We start from the raw sequence: 17,107 nt of genomic DNA, 5'->3' as shown, positions 1-17,107 counted from the left end.
AATTCATTGTTCAACAATTCAATTGTATTCAATGAAAAAAAAAAAAATTTAACATAATCAAAAGAAAATCCGAATCAGATGTGAAGGGGTGTTTAGATCAGCAGGCCAGTGACCGATGAAATCCATTCGGCAAAGTAGGAAACGCGGGCGAAAGCGGCGGGGTAGCCGACCTCGCATCCGGCGGAGGAGCCGAAGCTGACGATACCGACCTGGTTGTGTACGCCTCCGTTGACGAAGGTCAATGGGCCACCAGAGTCACCCTATGTCGAAACAGAAATTAAAATTTAATATTAAAAAAGCTTTTAAGCACAAAAAGAAGTAAAGATCGAAATCTTACGTTGCAAGAGCTGTGGCCGCCGGTGGTGTTGACGCAGATGTTTCCGGGCTGGATGGTGTTGCCGTAAGTTAATGCGCACTCTTCGTTAGAGATGCATGGAGCATCGACTTCACGCAGGACAGGTGAGATACCGGCAGCAGCTAATGAATAATAGAGCCATATTTATAGGATTAGATTCAACACTGTTAATTATAAGAAACGATTTTTACCATCGGAAGGTTTGCCCCATCCGCTGATGTGGAGGATATCGTCGACATGGTCGGGCTCGGAAGTGGGAGCCAAGCAGACGGGCTGGATTTCAGCTGCAATGTGTTGAGCAACATGAAAATTAAAATTTTGTCTAATTGGTATAAAAATAATGAATTGAATTCTTACGGGTGAACTCAATGGGGGCGGGCAACTTGATCAAAGCGACGTCGTTGCGGATGCGGAGGGAGGCCCATTCGGGGTGGACGGTGTATTCGGTGGACCTGACCTCAACGCGGGTGGGTTCCTCGGCGGCGGTCAAACGGACATTGTGGGAGCCCAAGTAAATGTCGAAGAAGACAGCGGCATCGGCACAGTCTGATCAAGTGAAACGTGAAAGATGAGAACATCCTTTTAATTCTTGGCATTTGATTTTCCCGGTTTCTGGTGTTAAAAGGAAATGAAATCGCAACTTACGGGCGGCAGTCAGAACCCACTCGTTGGAAATAAGAGAACCACCGCAGAAGTACTGGTCATCGATGAACAAAGCCACTTGCCTTTTATAACGATTAAAGGAAATAAATTTAACAATAATGTAACTAAAAATTTGGCATTTAATTGATTTACCATGGGAGAGAGTTTGGGACAGCCTCAGTTCCTCCAACAATACGGCCGCTTGTCACGTTAGCCTGCCCGCAGAAGCCTGAAAAAAAAAATTGGTTAATTAGTTTAATTAATTTGTGATAAACGAGTAATCTGAAGTTACCGCGAGTGTTGACGGTGGCGGAGCGCTTGATGGGGACAAAGGAGTTGGTATTTTTCGATGGGAGACGTGGGTACAAGACCGAACGAGGTTGGTACTTGGACAAGTCCCTAGCAGCCGCCTAGAGATTAAATTTGAATCCATAATTAAAATCAAGAATAATTAAGGATTTTCTACTTTAGCTTTACCTGAGCGACGACGAATGCAACCAAGACAATAGCAAGGACCTTCATGTTGGGAATATTTAATGATGTCAAGATATGCATTGATCTAGTTTTCGGCCGTCCTTAAATACTTCCAGTTTGTCATTCCGTTCGTTCAGTTTTTTAGTTCAAGCCGAATGACGTCAAGATAACAGCAGCAGACATAGGTATACGGAGTCGAAGGTCCGGGACCAAAGTAATTTTCAATTTGTCCAAACTAATTTTTGATAATTATCTCTATACGCGATCCGGGTGTCAATCAAACTCTGAAATAATGGGCACCACGGTGAGACACAATTGTTGCATCAAGCCAGCATGATCCGACTTTCGTCTTCAGGTACGTATATAAGGATAAGGAAAACCCAAATTGTCTTATTATTGTATAACAAAGGTCAGCTTCTACCGGGTGCCACCGCGTCACGTATTGCTTAATGATTATTCATGCGGTCACCTTATCGACTGGTATATGTAATCAGTTCACTGAGTCCATTGGAACGTGCAGTGTTTAGTCCAACTGTACGAGTATGGCGACATGGTGCGGTTGAACTTTTTGTCAGATTCTCATCTACTTCGTACGGAACAGAAAATGACTTTCGCCCATGAAATCAAATGTAACAGAAACACGCAGATTTTAAGTATTTGAGATTGTATACGTGTAATATGTAAAATCACGTCAAGAGGCTATATTAATAGCCTTGTGAGTGCTGCCAAGAAGGGACATGTATATAGGAAGACCGGACGCAAGCCATTAGCCGTCCGGTTTCGCCGTATCTTTGATATTGGTGTACTCATATTCGCCAATTGTCTGATACTTAAGATTCTCTGGAAATAACCGTTGAACCCGATATTAACGAGTACCTGATTTTCTCTGTTAATAATCAACGCTTTTTTTTTTAATATTGGATTAACTTTTTCGCTTCTCTGGACTGCGCAATTATTTTATCCACTGTTAGGTGCCTTTCAATTTTATTCTTTAATTTCTTTGTTTCGAATTTCATGAATTTCCATTACGCAGTTGGCGTCATGTTAACGTCAGCTTCGTATAGTGACGGATCCTTTTTCCAGTTCTTGGAGGTTGAGTATACAAAAGACGTTCTACTTTGTCGTCTTGTATGCGTTGGTTTTTCACACTTTGCTTTCGTTGGGTGTGATGTGCTTCGATCCTCTTCGTCAACATTTTTCAGCTCAAAACTCATTCTCCGTCTGACCATCAAGAGGTAAAGTTTATTCTTTTGCGCAGTATAATTTACCTTATCTTATTATGCAATCTTATTGTTTCGTTATTACTGTATGGATGAAGCTAGTTTCCTCGGTTGATTTCGACAAGAAGAAATGAAGCAATCATTTTTAATCATTTTTATCCTAATTGGACTTGTCCCGTTTCTGTCCGAAGCTGGACCCTTGGCGTACGGAATATGCCAATCTGGATGCAATGCGGTTGTAGTTGCATGGTGAGATATTAAAAATTATTACATGTAAATTTAATTCTATTAATAAACAAAATTTCTGCTATTTGATCGCATTTAGCTACGCCGGAGCCGGTTTTACATTCGGCACTCTTACGGCTGGCACCGGAATTCCTGCCGCTATCGTGGCCTGCAATTCTGCCCTGGGAGTGTGCATGGCCGCATGCATTGCAGCCGGATTAGCTCCGACTCCTTAATGAGTTAGCATTCGAGAGCTATCAGCTTGTTTTATGCTTTTGGTATAATTCAGATAATCGTAACGTATATAATCCCATTTCGTGTATTCTCATTTCTTGTAAAATGGACAAATAATTGGACCTGATACGAATTGTTGTTCATGTTCCGTATTTGCCGATTAAGTCCTTCAAACTTCAAACATACCCCGTGTTGAAATAAAACTGGATAGCTACTTTCTAACTGCTGCGAAACATTTCTTCTAATAATTGACATTCAGGTAAAGATTGATCAAATATTTTTCCGTTATGATTTCGCCTTGGAATTTATGAATTTAAAAATGGGTGTAAGACCGGTAAGAGTAAGACGCAAGAGCGATATGGAAATTTACGTTATATTTCGTGACGTAATATGGGGAAGAAAGATACTATTTACGAAGTCTTATTTGGGTGAATGTAATTTAATTCATCTGTGTCTGTTTCCATATTTTGTTTCGAATTTCTAACTCTGTAATTCTGCTGCCACTGCTGTACGGAGACCTCAATTTGTATTCCTAGAATTTTTCACAAAACAAATTTCGCCGACTGTTGAGCGTCAGATTAACGTTCAGTTTTCATGTGTGGAATCTCCTCATCTGTCAATCGGAATAATTTTTCAGAGGGTCTTTCAATTTTTTTTTTCATTCTGAATTTGTTGGAAATTTTATTGATAGAACTTATTCCATCAATATACTCAGCAAAAAGAGGGGAATTAAAATTGATATTTTGCGATTTAAGCTATCTTATTTACAAAGTATATAGACCTTGAAATCGTCATTCCAAGAAAATTCCTTGTAAATAACTCTTTGGGCTAATGTGGTTATAGTGGCTTTCCGGCTTTTCCATACAGGTATGCAATTTTTTTACCAGAGGGAAAAGAAGGCCAAGTGACGTCATCAGCCGGGATGCAGATTTCCGTTGAGAACGAACGTGATTCTTTCTTTTGCCTGGAGAAACGACCTCACCGGAGGCAGAAATGGGAGGTCCTAGTGACAAAAGAGTTTGGTCGTCTTGTCGGGTTTTTCCTTTTTCCCGACTTTGTTTTTCCCCCGTTTCCTCTACGCTTTCGCAAACTTCTGATGCCCACGCATCTTTCAGTCAGTCGTTGGGTGTGAGCAAGTCAACACATATTATTGAAATCTAATTGTACCCTCGTCCAAAGGTAATTTTCTTAACAGAATCTATCTAAAAGACATTCGTGTTATCATGTGGGAATTTTCTCCAATAGTTTCCTGTAAGTTGTCACGGTAATTAACGCGAAGAGAAATTGTCTGTTATAAAATGGGCGTGATAGTCATCTTATTATTCTGATTTGTTCTCTAATATCAAAATGTGATAATTATTTTACCGTTTAATTTGTTTCCCTGATTGCAATAGTTAATAGCATTTTCGAAATTTTATTCTGCAGTGATTTATTTTTGAAGATAACAGCTGATTCTTGACGAGCGGAAATGAAGCTATTTTCAACGCTGTTTCTTCTATTTGGCCTTCTCCCGTTCGTGACTGTTGCTGGCCCTCTGGCTTACGGAATTTGCCAGTCTGGATGCAACGCAGTTGTTGTGGCTTGGTTAGTTATTAAATAATAAATATTTTTAATTTTTAAAGAAATTTATTGTTCTTAATAGTAATCAAGATAAAAATAGTAATTAAATAAATAGATAGGTATTCAAGTTACTACATAACAAATTCATTCTATTTTAAATCACATTTTTGCTGTTCGATTACATTTAGCTACGCAGCAGCCGGATTCACTTTCGGGACGGTTACTGCTGGTGCAGGAATACCCGCAGCCTTAATTGCTTGTAACGCAGGTCTTGGTGTTTGCATGGCAGCTTGTATTGCTGCCGGATTCGCACCGACTCCTTGATTAATAATTGATTACCTTTCACGATGTATTGATTTTTTTGGGTCGATTTTACCACTCCAGTTTGTGGGTACGAAATGAAATAATTTTAAAACTGTAAGTCTGTAATAAATAGTCTTCGTTCGTATTTCAGTATTTTGAAATATTTATTTTGTATTAGGGTTATTATTCATTTCGTATTTCAAAAATGAGAGACAGATCATACATAGGTCACGGAAGGGTACAGCAAGAATGCTGGCGACAGTTGCCCATGTTAATTCTCTTATGGATAGAATCAACCAGTGGTCTATATTTTCTGTGCTGTTTATTCCAACGGAAATAATGGGGAAAAAATTATTATATCGTGTGCTGCATGGGTATACCAATGGACCTCCTGGCATTCCTACTAGATCTTTGTCGACATAATCCAATTATGTATCGAACCCGCTATGTTATACCGAAACTTTGCTATGCTCTATCCACCACTGTGATAATACGTCCTTCGTCCAAATCCAAATCCTAAATCCTAAGTCCCACGAAGAGCACCCTTGTCGGAGGATGAAATGCCTTTCGATTTGGCGCCTTAACCCACTCAGCCACACGACACCTAATATTATTTCACTGTTAGCCTATTTACTATTTACATACCACATTTTTCATTTCTCGTGATGAAAATAGAGCTTTTTTTCTTGTTATTTAGGAAACTTTAGAGTAAGGTTAAATAAGTAGGTTAATTTACTAAGTTGTCTGTTAATTTTAATTTTTTATTGTAAAAAATGCGTGACTTTTTTATGTAGTCGAGTTAAAAAATTTACCTAAGCATGTGGTTCAAATCCTTGCAAATGCTAAACTTTTTTAAAATTCTAAATCGTATTTAATGATTATTTTTCATGGTTTATTTTCTTTCAGATTATGAAAATAGAATTTGTGTTTATTAAATGTATTTTTTATAACTTGTTTTTGTTTATTCTATTTTAAAATATTAATTATGAATTTTAAAATACTAAAAATGAATTTTAAAATTCATTAAAATAGAATAAACAAAAATAAGTAATAAAAAATACATTTGATTTGATTTTTTGGCGCAAATTTCAAAAAATTGTGAATTTCAATCATAAAATAAACACAAAAAATTGCCTAAGACTCTAAGACGAAAGAAGCCTTCTAAGACTCTTAGAACATACATGCATTATTCAAATAAATTGGCGCGCATTATACAGTACCTCGGCTTCTAGTGGAAGTGGAGTCAAGATAATTTTCAACCGGGAACAAATTTCAACAAGAAATTTTTTTCATGAACTTTGTAAATATTGGTATCGAAAATGTTGGTATTTACTGTTAACAAAATTCAAACGAAAATGTAAAATTTTGAAAAATTTGTGTAATGTAATCGCATTGAAGGCAAATTTAGAAAGCTAATAATTGTTTTCTATCCTTTTTTTCAACATAATGCAAAATTTGAATGTTAATGCATGAACGGCGATCTTGCAATAAAAATAATAGCGAGGGAGAGGGACTATGCTATACTCCGCCGCCGCTGCACACACAAATAAACGCAATTTGTAAAATTGCGTTTATAAATGTAATTTTATTTTTCGCAAAAATTTGTGTAATGTAATAAATTTACATAAGTAAATTTGAAGGCAAATTTAGAAAGCTAACACTTGTTTTTTATCCTTTTTTTCAACATAATGCAAAATTTGAATGTTAATGCATGAACGATGATCTTGCAATAAAAATAATAGCGAGGGACTATGCTATACTCAGCCACCGCTGCACACACAAATAAACGCAATTTGTAAAATTGCGTTTATAAATGTAATTTTATTTTTCGCAATTTTACAAATTGCGTTTATATGTGGCATAGATATGGCTGCTTCAAATGAAAAGTGCTGCTTTGTTGATAAGAAACTATTAACGAAAGCTGTGAATTTTTAAAACCAAGGTAGTTTGATACGGAAAACAATTGCCAGTGGAACCATTTACTTTGACCATTATAGCTATCAAAGAACTTGACAAAAATGTCAAGATAACAGTTTCTTGTAAGGTAAAAAAATTATTTTTTAGCAATTGCTGGAACCCTTTTTCTTACTGATTGTTTCATCTATAGAATATTTGGAGACTGAAAGAGGTTGCAAATAAAATCATCAGCTGGAAATACTCCACTATTCGTAGTCTTTGCCTCAGAGGTTTCAGCTGCAGCTAGATGTGTGGGTTAAGAAACAATAGTTTTTATTTTATTGGTAAACATTAACTGTGCATAATTCTTAGTCAAAAACAAAAATAAATATGACTGTTTCAAATGAAGAGTGCTGCTTTGTTGATAAGAACGAAAGCAATGAATTTTGAAAACCAGGGTAGTTTGGTTGATTTTGCTTGTGGAAAGCAATTGCCAGTGGAAAAATTCACTTTGAACATTATAGCTATCAAAGAACTTGACAAAAATGTCAAGATACCAGTTTCTTGTAAGGTAAAAAAATAATGTTTTAGCAATTGCTGGAACCCTTTTTCTTACTGATTGTTTCATCAATGAATATTTGGAGGCTGAAAGAGGTTGCAAAAAAAAATCATCAGCTGGCAGTGCAAGGTGCAACATACATGTTGATTCTTCTAAAAGAACCCGATTGGGAGATCAGTGCATCAGAAATTTGTCATCCAACCTTTGAAGGCCTCAGTTTATCATCCTTGATCAGCTGCTTCTTACGACTACCCACTAAACTGATGAATGTCAGATCACTGCTTCAAAAACGTGTGCTTCACCAAGATGGTGGTCAATCGTGCAAGATAATCACAAACCCTTGTTGCTATGGGGTTGATGGTAAATTTGGTACTGCGGTCCTTCAAGTGCCAGTTGAAGGAGGGCATCAAGGTGGGTGTTTCAGTGTAGGGAGACCGGACCCATATTGAACACTGTACCACGTTAGACAAGGTCAGTAAAAATAGTAAAAATGATTTTAAAAATCCAATTTTTCTATATTTTATTCTTTGTTGTGTAATCTTTAACTGTTATAAGGTAGTCGTAAGAAGCAGCTGATCAAGGATGATAAACTGAGGCCTTCAAAGGTTGGATGACAAATTTCTGATGCACTGATCTCCCAATCGGGTTCTTTTAGAAGAATCAACATGTATGTTGCACCTTGCACTGCCAGCTGATGATTTTTTTTTGCAACCTCTTTCAGCCTCCAAATATTCATTGATGAAACAATCAGTAAGAAAAAGGGTTCCAGCAATTGCTAAAACATTATTTTTTTACCTTACAAGAAACTGGTATCTTGACATTTTTGTCAAGTTCTTTGATAGCTATAATGTTCAAAGTGAATTTTTCCACTGGCAATTGCTTTCCACAAGCAAAATCAACCAAACTACCCTGGTTTTCAAAATTCATTGCTTTCGTTCTTATCAACAAAGCAGCACTCTTCATTTGAAACAGTCATATTTATTTTTGTTTTTGACTAAGAATTATGCACAGTTAATGTTTACCAATAAAATAAAAACTATTGTTTCTTAACCCACACATCTAGCTGCAGCTGAAACCTCTGAGGCAAAGACTACGAATAGTGGAGTATTTCCAGCTGATGATTTTATTTGCAACCTCTTTCAGTCTCCAAATATTCTAGATGAAACAATCAGTAAGAAAAAGGGTTCCAGCAATTGCTAAAAAATAATTTTTTTACCTTACAAGAAACTGTTATCTTGACATTTTTGTCAAGTTCTTTGATAGCTATGATGGTCAAAGTAAATGGTTCCACTGGCAATTGTTTTCCGTATCAAACTACCTTGGTTTTAAAAATTCACAGCTTTCGTTAATAGTTTCTTATCAACAAAGCAGCACTTTTCATTTGAAGCAGCCATATCTATGCCACATATAAACGCAATTTGTAAAATTGCGAAAAATAAAATTACATTTATAAACGCAATTTTACAAATTGCGTTTATTTGTGTGTGCAGCGGTGGCTGAGTATAGCATAGTCCCTCGCTATTATTTTTATTGCAAGATCATCGTTCATGCATTAACATTCAAATTTTGCATTATGTTGAAAAAAAGGATAAAAAACAAGTGTTAGCTTTCTAAATTGCCAAAAGGAAAAAAATCTAGCCAAAGCGGTTCAAGAGTTATTTCATTTTTTCTAGGACACGTTGTGCCATAAGAATGTACTGAAAATAGGGGGTACGTGTACCTAATAGTTTGGTGGGTACTGTAAGTATAATAGTTTAGACGATATTTACATTTTAGTGGAGGACGGTCTTTCGGGGTAATTTTGGACAAGGATATTGTCCTATCTTAACGAGAGACTTTAGCGCCACTACCTTTTTTCCCTATCTCGCCCCATATAAATGTTGTAATTCTTTCCCTATCAGAAAACTTATTCAGTTTTAAAGATATCATTTCCAAAATTTGTTTGGGGTTTAACTACATTACCATCTACATTTCCTAATTTTTTCCTAATTTTTTATTTATCCTATCCTTCTTTTAATAACCTGTCTAACATGGTACAGACGTCTGTCCAATATCACCCTGGTCTGGTAAAAAAAAACACAAAAAATTCAAATCTCTATAAATTTTACAATTTTAAAGGTACGTAACTGAAAAATCATGGGTGTGAGAAAACTATTTCCGCATTTTTTTGCAAAAAATTTCTTTCTTTTGGGTAAGGGGATGGGAGATATGGGGAAAAAACCGGAACTGTCCAATATGGGTCCGGAGAAATCAAACATTTGAAAAAGATGCAAGCCAGCAGTGACAGAAACTTTTACATCGGTACTTTTTACAACTGTTGCGAAGATTTTAAGGAAAATATCACCCAAGGACACCAGTTAACTCCAGTTAACACCAGTTTACGATCTCATCTAGACAAATGTAGGAACAAGTATCCCAAGAGATTTTCCAGTGTTCCTCACTTCTTTGAAACAGATTAAAGTAGCGCTAAAATGTTGGACCAAACATTATGAAAAAAAGCAAAATTACACTGATGAGGAATCTCTTTCCACTGATTCGGATAATTCTACTGATAGGGAAATCGACGGAAATCTTCGGAAGAGAAGAATGTGAACAAGGAATCCGGTGATCTGTTATCGGAGAATGAATTGAAAGGAAGTGTATTGTTCTTCGGTCTCCAAGAAAAAATATGACAAAAAGTCCTCTGAGGTCAAGACAAAAAAATGGCAGAATTTCTTCTGAATTGCATTTTCCTCGATGTGCATCTTGCGGTGGCCACGCCTTCAACCACGGAAAAAAATAAAGTAGACAGTGGGAATGTTCGTCCCTACAATCATTTCGAAATTACACCAGGAGAAGATGAAGAAAGAGATTCAGTTGCATTTTTGCATGTTATTGATTCTCACGACGTGACAAGAAACATGAGTTTGTAATTGAATTGGAACAGGCCCTTTGTTGGTCTTGAGCCGAGCAAAAAAAGAAAGTCTATAACAGAGTTTCTGGAGAGAAGATTGTAAAAGACAAAAAAAATATTTGAGTTTTCTGTTGATTTGGCCCAAACATCATTCAACCCAGATATACTGTCACGGTGTTCAAGTTTGCTTTTTTGTTTTTCAAAGTTCCGCTAATCTTATTGTTTGTTATTTTTATTCAAGAATGATTTAATTCTGCCAAACTGGGCATATTCGCCCGTGTCAAAGTTGTCATCATTTCTAACTGCCACACCTCCGACTACCCTACTGGCTGGACGACGCCTCTTATTAATACATGTGGACCAAGATTTTACGATTGTGATTCAGTGGCCAATTGGTTAGCGTCAAGTACCCCACTAGTTGGATTAAGTTCAAGTGCAATTTCCTCTGGTGAAGATTGGGTAGAAGCAGCAGAATTGAAATCGCACGAGAGAAATGCAGCTGTAAAAGCAAGAAAAATGTCAAGTGCCCTTAAAAATTATGACTAGGAGAGTGTGTGGAAGGGCTATGTCACCTATAAAGATTTGCAATTCAGAGTCGCCATGGAAGTGTTTGACGTAAGTTAATTTATTATTGTTTTTCAGTCTAGAAAATTAACAAAAGTTTTCTTGGAAATTTGTAGGTGAATAAACTGACCGATTTTATGAAGTCCGTTATGCCTTTGTCATTAGAAGTGGTAGGCAACATCGATAAATCAGAAATAGTTTGGAACTACTTGAAGAAAGTCAAAGAAACGATCGACACAGAAGTTATTTTTCTGCAATGCACTCCTACGTCATATGCTGTCTGGAACATGTACCTGGCGTTCTGCAAAGCTTGCCAAGATATGGGCATTGCCTTCTTAGGAGGTGTTTCAAGCCCTATCAAGAATTTGTATCTCTTTCCCATTTTGAAAGGCAGGCCCATTCCAAAGGAATTGGTATCTTTATCTTCCGGCATCAATTGTAATTAATATTTAGAAGGGTTATTGAAAGAAATTGGAAATAGTATGCCTTGTATTTACAGTGTTGGAGAACCGGGCTTCAAGTTTATTATTGGGAATTTTGGTCATGTGCAAGGGGCAACACAAATTATATGAAAATAGTCGGCCCCAAAATGTGATTCCAATGGATAAGAAAACTGGACAGTCTTCTTCGAACCAGCCGCTTAATCGTGCAGTTGTTAACATCCGTCAACAAGTCAAGCAGAAGTAGGACATTCTTCGTGTTAATCCAATCAAAACCAAACCTGATTCATCTCAACAAGAAGCAACTCCACCCAAGGTTGCAAAAACAAGAAACTCCGAGTCTACTACCAGGGCGTTAGCAAGATTTGCATTGAAGGAGGCAATGTGGGGTTGCTGTCAAAGGACAAAAGATCTAGTGGCAAACGAAGCCAACGTAAAAAAAATTGCTACTGAGATAGAAGAGTCCCTCTTTGCCTTCCTAAACAAAGACTACGGTCCCAAGTACAAAAACAAATATAGGTCTTTGATCTATAGGATCTCAGATAAATATAATCTACAATTGCTACGCGATGTCATCACCAAGAAAAATTTCACCAGGTGAGTTTCTTATTATCTCCAACTATTTTTTTCATTTTAAATTATCGTTCATTTGCTTTCATTTAAAAGTCTTTAATGCTGTCCTAACCGAACGATTCTGACGAACCGACGATCTATCCCATCCAGTCCAGCTCTGGCAGGGGTATGGAGAGAGGTCTCTCTCCATACCAATGGCTCTGGATGCCTGACGTCGTGGAGCAATGTTGCCGATGTCCATGCTCGGCGTTGCATTTTCCATATCTAACCAATCTGACAACGCCACTCATAAACACATTAGTATTTAGTATGGACTACTCTATCAAGAGGACGGGACACTTCGAAGTTTCCTATCTCGGCCATGAAATTTTTTATACATTTGCAGTAGAAAAAGCACAAAAATGATTAGTTGACTTTAAAAATGTCCCTAAACTTGTAATTTAGATTTTGCGAGATATTTCTAATTTTCTTACAGGAGAAAGGGAAGGAATTAATTTCACCAGTGCCACCTAGCGGCCAAGTTCCAGAAGCTCTTAACTCAACAACTGATTCTTAAAATACAAAAAACAACCTTCCCGTGTCTCTTTTCGAATTATTTACATAATTTTCTAGCGTTTAGAACAATAGACCTTTTTCACAATGCAGAAAGTCAGGATTTTCCAATCCGGCAACGCCGTAATCGGCCATTTTAGTTCTGATTATTTTTTTCCCGTGTAAATTCCCATAAGAAATGGGGGTCCCTGTAGTTTTAATTCATTTTTTAATTATTGGTGTCTTTAAATCCAATATATTTCTCATACATCGTGTTCCCCGATGAATTGGTCAAGTATAGAAAATTTGAAATTTCCCGAAGGGATTTAGGGCGAGGCATTTTGGGGTTGGTGGGGTTGGAGGAAAAATGGAAACTAATGAAATTCGCCTGCTAAGCTCAATAGATGGCTTTGGAGATGAATGAAATTCGCCTGCCAAGCGCAATAGGGCTTTTTCAGATCGCGAAAATCCGACTTCCAGAAATCTGGCAACGCATGCGTTTTGTAGTTTTTTCCGTTTACATGGCAAAGGCCATAAGAAATCTAAGTGGCTTCAATAAAAAAAATCTAGTGTTTTTAATTCGGAATATTTCTTCAAAAGAATTACACAGTGCTCTAGGTAAGATATTGGTCGTTAATTTGATGTATAATTTACTAGGACTAAAAAATTGTTTTGGGCTAAAAATTTAAATGATGGATTTTGAGTTTTCTTAAGTTACATAGAACTAATTCGGGAAAGAATTTTAAGGATTAACAATTACGGATAAAAATGTTCTGTTAAAGTTTTCATGCCATAGCATTCCATTTGTCGTAATCATTAAATTATTTAAAAAATGAAAAAGAAATAAACGGCAGCCACAATTTCAACTTGGTAAAATAAAAACAAAGCAGACGACTTAATCTCATACCTTCTTCTTCTTTGACAACTTTTTTGAGAAATCAAAATGACTCTAGAAGTTGCAGATGAGTGCACCGAAAAAGAAATCTATGTCATTTGACTTGGGTGCTCAAAAGAATCATTTACTGAGCACTCGGAGGTTGAAAAACTCATTGACGAACTGAGGACGTCAGCCCAACATCAGACAAACCAAACGGATATTCGTTTAGTGGAGAGAAACTGGCAAAGGTTTTCTTTCATTCTAGATCAATACCAAGAGCAACCATTTGATCGATTCACACCTCGATGGACTACTCACTAAAATCATCAACATCATTCGAGAGGAAGTGCTGGATTATGAGGTGAAACATGTGTCCTTCCGATGCCTCTACTTTATATCGAAAGTCAGGGGCTACAAAGTTATAGCAAGACATCTTCCTCATGAGGTAATGTACTATAGAGTTTCCCTGTGATCTAATCATCTAAATCAAAATTCTTTCTAGACTGCCGATCTGGAGCTTTTGCTACATTACTTGGAAAACCAAGACCCTGATGTGCAACTAAAATGGGAGACTCATTACGGCTTGCTTCTCTGGCTCAGCATTGTAGTTAAACTCCCATTCCACCTTCAGTGATTTGACACCAGTACTTCAGAGCCAATCATGGAAAGGTAAGAACAAAATTAAACAATATTGATGTCTTTTGAATTAAGATGATAAAAATTTCTTTCAGAATTCTGAATGTCTGTAAGAAATACCTGGCTGGGACAACAAAAGCTCAGGACATGGCCTTTTATGTATTGGCAATCTATCTTACAAGGCCTGATGTCAAAGATTCCTATCTACCGGGATTCATCAATTGGGCTCATGAGGTTTGCCCTTTTGTTTTCAACTTGAAAATAACTGTCAAGCTTACTGTTTTTATTTCCAACAGGCTCTTACCAAAGATAGTACTCAGTTCAAAAAAGGAGTTCTTTCAACGTTGGCCGGCGTATTCAAACATGGGCAAAGAGAACAAATGATGGAGCATGCACATGCTGTGCTGTGTACCATCCTGACGATTAAATTCCAACCGTCAGAATTGCTTATACAGTTAAGAAACCGTTGGTGAAGCTGACGCAGCGAATAGGTGAGCCTCTTTTTCGATTCATTTAGCTGGAAGTAATTAAAACGTTTCATGTATTTCTGAATGGCAGGTTTGATATTCTTGAAACCTCGAGTTGCCTCTTGGAGATACCAGCGGGGCAGCAGATCATTAGCTGCCATTAGCAGAGCCAACCCGTTGAGACTAAAGCAGCTATTTCGGTGAATGATGAAGATGACCACGATTACGACGTGCCGGAAGAAATCGAAGAAGTACTTGACGAGATCCTGCAAGCCCTCCGAGACAAGAACCGTGAAGTCCAGTACTGAATTTAAATCGCTTTCATTTTTTAAAGCATTCCTTTGTCATGAAAATCTTATTTTTTACAGGTACTCTGCAGCAAAAGGCATTGGGCGGCTGACCAGTCGCTTATCAAAGAACTTTGCCGACCAGGTTAGCTTAATATTAATATGAAGACGTAATAATAATCAGCCTTATTCATTGTTGTTGTGTGGCTTACATTCAGTAATTCATGTATCTCTATAGAAAACACTGAACAATATTATTATTATTACAACGAATTAATTATTAATCAGGTAATTGAATCGATCATGGAACTTTTTTCACTCTGGGAGTCGGATATGGCCTGGCACGGAAGATGTTTGGCTTTGGCCGAATTAGGTTAAAATTGTCTTGAATGTTCAAGCTTATATCTGATTGTTAAAAAACAAATTGTCTCCCTATTCTTCATTTTTAGCCCGTCATGGATTGCTGTTGCCCCAGCGATTGTCTTCTGTCTTGCCTTTTATGGAGCAGGCCATGCTGTACGATGAGTTACGCGGTAACTTTTCCGTTGGCTCGGCTGTACGTGATGCCGCTTGTCACCTCTGCTGGGCTCTTGCCCGATCCTAAGACCCGTCTCTGCTCCAGCCATTCGTCCATCAGTTGGCTAAAGCCATAGTCATCACCACCGTGTTCGATCGTGAGGTCAACTGCTGACGGGCTGCCGCTTCTGCCTTCCAGGAACACGTCGGTCGATAGGGCACTTTTCCTCACGGCATCGACATTCTGACCACCTGCGATTAGTTCGCTTACGTAAAAATGCCTATCTCCAACTCAGGTGAGTTTCATTCTGTTTCAAATTCATTTCATTCTGATAACAATTATCTTTTCTCTCCAGTCTTTTCGTGGCGCAATACGAAGAGTACCGGCCGCATCTCATCCAGCATTTAGTGGATCGTAAAGTCATCCATTGGGACACGGTTATTCGACAGCTAACATCTCAGGTATGGCATGGTGGTGCAATTGAACTTTGCTCATTTAACTTCAGTTGTTAATCAGAATTTTTGTTCAGGCCTTGCATCAAATGACGTTCCTCGATCCGGAGAGTATGAAACTGATTCTTTCTACTCAGATCCTTCCTCGCTGCACAAATCCTGAACTTTATTTACGGCACGGAAGCATTTTGGCCAGTGGCAAAGTCATCAGCGCTCTTTGTCAAGTGGCAAAAGACCATCAACGTCGTCTGCCAGATGAACTTGGTCAGTTACCGCTGATCATTTCTTACTGAATTATTTTTACAATGTTTTCACGATCCTTTAGGTGATGCCGCGATGGAATCCATTACCCAAACTTGTATCGACATCCTGGAGGAGCGTTTCTGGCGGAGTTTCGGCGGCGATCCAATGCGCATAGCCGTTTGCCATTTCATCCAAGATCTTAGTTCGGGGGGTTTCCCGTTGCTGGACGCTGTAGTCGACCGTTGGTTGAAGGCGTTACGAGAGTGTCTCGCTTCAGCCGATTCAAATGTCCAGCAATCGGCCATCAGCGCCGTCACCGCTTTGATTGGCGAATACTTCCGGCATCAGCCAGTGGAGAAACTCACTGCCTTGTTGAACCATTTCCTACCCGAGGTGACGAGCAACAACCAACAGGCGAGATTAGGAAACGCACTAGCCCTGGGCTCAATGCCTCGCTTCCTCCTCACCGTTTCCTTGCCGAAAGTCATCCAACAGTTGTGCACCTGCGCTCTCATCACCGACAAGACTCTCCAATGGGCCGAATCTCGAAAAAATGCTCTGACAGCTCTTTCGCTCGTCTGCACAACCGTTGGGATCGCCCCATCCAGCCCAGGTAAAATGACAGACGGCCTCATTTTCATTTATTTTGAGATTAGTCTCAATTTTATTTATTATTTCACAGGTGGGGTTGATCAAGTGACACTGGCCGTAATATTCCGCACATTCATCGATGGCTTTGAAGATTACACGGTGGATAGCCGTGGAGATATTGGAGCTATCGTCCGTGAATCGGCAATGTCTTCTATTCAGGTTCCGTTTAGAATTATTTTATTTCAAATAAAATAAATCGAAAGAAAACATTTGAATATTTCTGCAGGTTATTTAGGTATTGACCAACACCTCGCAACCAGAACTACTTGAAGCTGACCTGATCCGCTCCGTATTGCATGCGGTGGCTAAACAATCGACGGAACAAATCCGTCGTAACCGGTTGTTGGCCCCCAACGTCTTTTCTTCTCTCGTCTACTGGTACTTACAGAAAACAACTTAATTCTTAACTTTAATACCTATAACGAATTGATGTTTGTTTTAGTGATCCCACCATTCCTCACATTGAGCAGTTGGAAGAATTGCGTTCCATCATTCCACTGCCTCCGCT

General features: G+C 38.2%; 2 protein-coding genes, 1 long non-coding RNA gene and 1 pseudogene across 4 annotated transcripts; 3 read left to right on the top strand and 1 right to left on the bottom strand.

The window, feature by feature from the left end:
• Positions 1-2: 2 nt before the first annotated feature.
• LOC124203648 (brachyurin-like) lies at positions 3-1,625 on the bottom strand. Its single transcript, XM_046600388.1, has 8 exons — positions 1,475-1,625; positions 1,290-1,407; positions 1,151-1,226; positions 1,001-1,080; positions 713-901; positions 547-639; positions 338-477; positions 3-260 (listed from the first exon to the last, which is right to left on the bottom strand). Exons 1-8 carry the CDS (start codon positions 1,550-1,552, stop codon positions 93-95), a joined length of 942 nt encoding a protein of 313 aa, XP_046456344.1. The 5' UTR covers positions 1,553-1,625; the 3' UTR covers positions 3-92.
• An 897-nt stretch (positions 1,626-2,522) lies between these two features.
• LOC124203647 lies at positions 2,523-5,158 on the top strand. Of its 2 annotated transcripts, none has more exons than XR_006878571.1 (5): positions 2,523-2,706; positions 2,794-2,940; positions 3,017-4,329; positions 4,576-4,734; positions 4,899-5,158. It is a non-coding gene; the product is annotated as an uncharacterized LOC124203647 (long non-coding RNA). The 2 variants fall into 2 exon arrangements; XR_006878570.1 differs by having other exon boundaries at positions 2,790-2,940.
• A 5,658-nt stretch (positions 5,159-10,816) lies between these two features.
• On the top strand, positions 10,817-11,750 carry LOC124203646. The gene is made up of 2 exons (XM_046600386.1): positions 10,817-10,976; positions 11,042-11,750. Exons 1-2 carry the CDS (start codon positions 10,962-10,964, stop codon positions 11,369-11,371), a joined length of 345 nt encoding a protein of 114 aa, XP_046456342.1. The 5' UTR covers positions 10,817-10,961; the 3' UTR covers positions 11,372-11,750.
• A 1,570-nt stretch (positions 11,751-13,320) lies between these two features.
• LOC124203644 lies at positions 13,321-16,975 on the top strand (annotated as a pseudogene).
• Positions 16,976-17,107: the final 132 nt, after the last annotated feature.

Source organism: Daphnia pulex, chromosome 10 (genome assembly GCF_021134715.1).
Source record: "Daphnia pulex isolate KAP4 chromosome 10, ASM2113471v1".
NCBI classification, from domain to species: Eukaryota; Metazoa; Arthropoda; class Branchiopoda; order Diplostraca; family Daphniidae; genus Daphnia; species Daphnia pulex.
The sequence above is the reverse complement of the archived record's forward strand: the minus strand, read 5'-3'. Positions and strand labels throughout refer to the sequence as shown.